This window comes from Vipera berus (assembly GCF_964194415.1).
Source record: "Vipera berus genome assembly, chromosome: 8".
Lineage (NCBI taxonomy): Eukaryota > Metazoa > Chordata > Lepidosauria > Squamata > Viperidae > Vipera > Vipera berus.
Window position 1 is genome coordinate 23,281,771 of NC_138211.1, and position 3,699 is coordinate 23,285,469.

At 53.1% G+C, this 3,699-nt stretch overlaps 1 protein-coding gene across 1 annotated transcript; it reads right to left on the reverse strand.

Annotated features, from left to right (window-relative positions):
• Nucleotides 1-656: 656 nt before the first annotated feature.
• Nucleotides 657-3,249, reverse strand: TMED4 (transmembrane p24 trafficking protein 4). Its single transcript, XM_081333788.1, has 5 exons — nucleotides 2,934-3,249; nucleotides 2,751-2,851; nucleotides 2,549-2,674; nucleotides 2,297-2,443; nucleotides 657-1,735 (listed from the first exon to the last, which is right to left on the reverse strand). Exons 1-5 carry the CDS (start codon nucleotides 3,232-3,234, stop codon nucleotides 1,586-1,588), a joined length of 825 nt encoding a protein of 274 aa, XP_081189914.1. The 5' UTR covers nucleotides 3,235-3,249; the 3' UTR covers nucleotides 657-1,585.
• Nucleotides 3,250-3,699: the final 450 nt, after the last annotated feature.

Genomic DNA, 3,699 nt, shown 5'->3' on the forward strand with positions numbered 1-3,699 from the left:
CCAAGCTCCAAGCTCACGCGGCCCCGGAGAACTCGACCCCTACCTGGGGGCTCACCCCCTCCTCTTCTCCCGAGGAGGGGGCTTCAAATTCGCCCGAACAGCTGATCGGCGCTGTTTCGGGCGAAAAATCACACAGCTGAGCCGCGGGCAGCCCGGGAAGGCTGTCTCCGGCGCCACGGAGCCACCGGAAGCCGGATCCTAGCATTTCTTGTGGAAGTGGCTAAATGGATTTTTTGGCCTTTTTGCTGTTAAAAATTTGTGGACGCTTACAATTCAGCAAGTTTTCATACTTGCTTTTATCTACTTTTCCCACCAACATATAAAGCAGGGGTGTCAAACTCAATTTCATTGAGGGCCGCATCAGCATTGCGGTTGTCCTCAGGGGGCCGGGTGGGTGTGGCCAGGGTGGGTGTGGCCTACTGGGTGGGCGTGGCCAGCTCTATATCATTCGCATCAAGGGTGCCTATGGGGGCCTGGGCAGGAGTGGGACAGATCTGAGGGTCTCTGGCAGAAGGAGGGTCTCTGGGCCAGGGCCAAGGCAGCGGGGGCTGTTCCCTCACTGTTTCCAGGATGGCTTCGTGGGCCACATGAAACCACTTCGCGGGCCGGATCCGGCCCCCGGGCCTTGTGTTTGACACGTCTGATATAAAGGAAGCCTCTTTCAAAAAAGCTTTATTTTAATCCAAAACTGTAACTGTAACTGTAATGGGCCTCAAGACAAATTTGCCCATGCAAACAGAGAAGGAAAAAAAATGCCCATTTTCAGTCCTGCTACTTCAGAGGTCCAATTCTGCTGCCAAACTGCAACAGAGTTGTTCTGTAGCTGGATTATTTACAGGTTCTATTTCCAAATTGCAGAAAGGCTGGTAAGAAGAGGTAACACCACCTGATGGAGAAAACCCTTTCTGTGCTCTTCAAGGAATATCTCCATCTGATAGCAACTCTTAAGTCAAACTATTTACAAATTTAAGGGGCTTCTTTATTCAACATTTACAACAAACCTGGAGGCAACTTCTACTACTCCCTCATTTGCACTGACTCCCCAGCCAAGACAATTCTGTGCTTAGAAAACAGAGAACTACTAAGAATTGAAAACACTGCAAGAAATCCTTCGATCCCCTGGATGCCTGACAACCACTGAAATGCTAAACAATATTTCGAACAATATTTGAACAAGGAAGGCGTGCTAGACAGTTCTGATGTACATTTATTTTTCCCTCTGATTGCATTCTGTTGAATAGTTCCTAGAGTTATGGGGGCCTTTAGAAGAGCTTTTAGGCAAACTGCAGCTACTACAAAAGTAATGGAGGGAATCCTTTCAGTCTTTTGTAAAGCAGCTTCTTGGAATGTTCCAGGAAGCTTGACAACCGAGGAAAGCTATCCTTACTCACCGCTAGCTTCACATGCTTCAAAGCACAAAAATATGGTAACGTTTGAGATGTTTTCGTGGATTTATATAATTAGGCATGGGCATTGCCTGCTGTGCTTCTTTCTCAGTTTAGTACTTAAGTTAAAATCAAGATTTCTTCAATGGAAAGTAACAACAGGGCATTGGTGAATAATGACCTATGTGATGCTGAAGACATTAAACCAGTTTTTTGGCTTCAAAGAAACTCTTGAGGTGCCTCATTTGCCAAATGCCTGTAAGGATAAGGATGACTGTCTGCGTAATGGACCACCACAGCACCCGCTGGTTGGTGCTCTCACTGGTCATGCGGAACCTCTCCTCTCGGAACTGCAAAGAAAACACAGCGGCCAGTATCAGAACACACCTAGCCCAACTCTTCCTGTCACACTTCATTCACTGTTGCCATCCACCTGTCCAAGGACTAATTGAGATGCAGAACCTTTCCAGTTTTGCATTCAAAGCATCTTGCACCCCCTTGCCTATCTTGTTCCATGCAGAAAGCCAGCAAGTTTACCCATAGTAAAATACTGTGGGCTTTTTCATCCACCTCCATCAATAATAGCTTAAAACACTACACAGCAACCACTTTCTTCTGGCTCAAGAACAACACAACTTCTAAGGACTTTTCCGATTTCCCTGGGGTAATCACGTCATGACATCTTTGCTGTTGTGTCCAAAAGTGACACAAGCTTGACAGCCTTAGCTGTTCTGGCATCAAAACATTATTTTTCCAATGCCATCCACAGGATGTCTAATGTCAGTTTGGCCACTCTTTATCTTGGAGGGAAATTAGGGCTGCAGTGTCCTTTCCATCAAAGCAGGAAAGCCCCCCTCTTGGCTCACCCCGTGGCCGGGAGCCAGCCTGGGGGGAGGGGCTGGCAGGCTCACCCTTTGGTAGTTCTGCTCCTTCTGGATCTGCTCCACCTGGTCCAGCAACTGCCTGGCTCGCAGCTGCAGCTCCGTCAGCTTGTCCTTGGCGGCAATCTCTGGGTAGTTATTGGCGTGCTCGCCCACCTGGATGTCCAGATGCACCCGCTGCACCAGAGACACAGCGCGTTGGGGCGGGGCCGCCGGGGCAGGAGAGGGGCGCGGGGAGTGTGTGTGGCTTCCCCGCCCCCGCCCGCCCGCCCGCCCGCTTACCAGCTTCCCCCCGGCGAAGAGCGCCAGGCGGGTGGAATTGGAGTGCAGGCAGATCTGGTGCTCGCCGGGCGTGTGCGAGGTGAAGGTGAAGCGGCCCTCCGAGCCGTACTGCCGCGAGAGGATCACCTGCGGGGCGGAGGGGGTCAGCGCCGCGGGGCCACTCCCCCACCCAGCCACCCGGCCGGGGCAGGGGCCGCCTCACCTTGGCGTCCGGGTCCCGGACCTCCACGAACATGCCTAGCCCCGGCGTGGAGGGCAGGAAGGCCTCGGCCTGCTTGTCCCACAGCTGCGTCCTGTAGTTGCCTGGGGGAAGAGGAGGAGAGGGGGCGGTCAGCCGGCGGGAGGGCGCGCCCGGCCCCCTCGCCCCCCCGCCAGACCCCCGCACCGATGACCATGGTCTCGTCCGGGATCTCCTCGATGAAGCAACGCTTCTCCGTCTCCCCGATGTGGAAGTAGAGCGCCCGCGCGGCGCGGCCGGCCGAGAGCAGCGCGACCAGCAGTGCCACGAACCTCCCGGCAGCCATGGCCGCCCGTCCGCGCATGCGCCCCCCCGTCACGTGGCGCCCTCCGCAGCCTGCCTGGCCTCGGGCGTGGGCAGCAGTTGGCCCTTCCTCGGCTCTCGGAGGCCGAGAGATGGTGATACCTGCGCGGAAACTCCGGCCCTGACTTGCTATGGGGTTGAACATCTAGTCCATGGGTAGGCAACCTAAAACACTCAAAGAGCCACTTGGACCCGTTTCCCGCTGAAAAGAAAACACTGGAAGCCGCAAAAACCTTTTGAAATCTAAAATGAAGATTTTTTTAATTTTTTTTTTAATTTTAATCCCATTTATATCCCGCCCTTCTCCGAAGACTCAGGGCGGCTTACAATTTAAAGCACAAATCAATATGCTTAGCAATAGCCTTCATTCTATGTATATGCCTGCTTATTAGGGCTTTCGGACCCATCTCGGGGCATTATTACAAAGTCAGCTTATTGCCCCCAACAATCTGGGTCCTCATTTTACCTACCTCGGAAGGATGGAAGGCTGAGTCGACCTTGAGCCTGGTGGGATGCGAACCTGCACTAATTGCAGGCAGCTGGTGTTACTTAAGGAGGCATTAGCCCACTGCTCCACCAAGGCTCCACCAAGATAACGCTGCATGTAGCC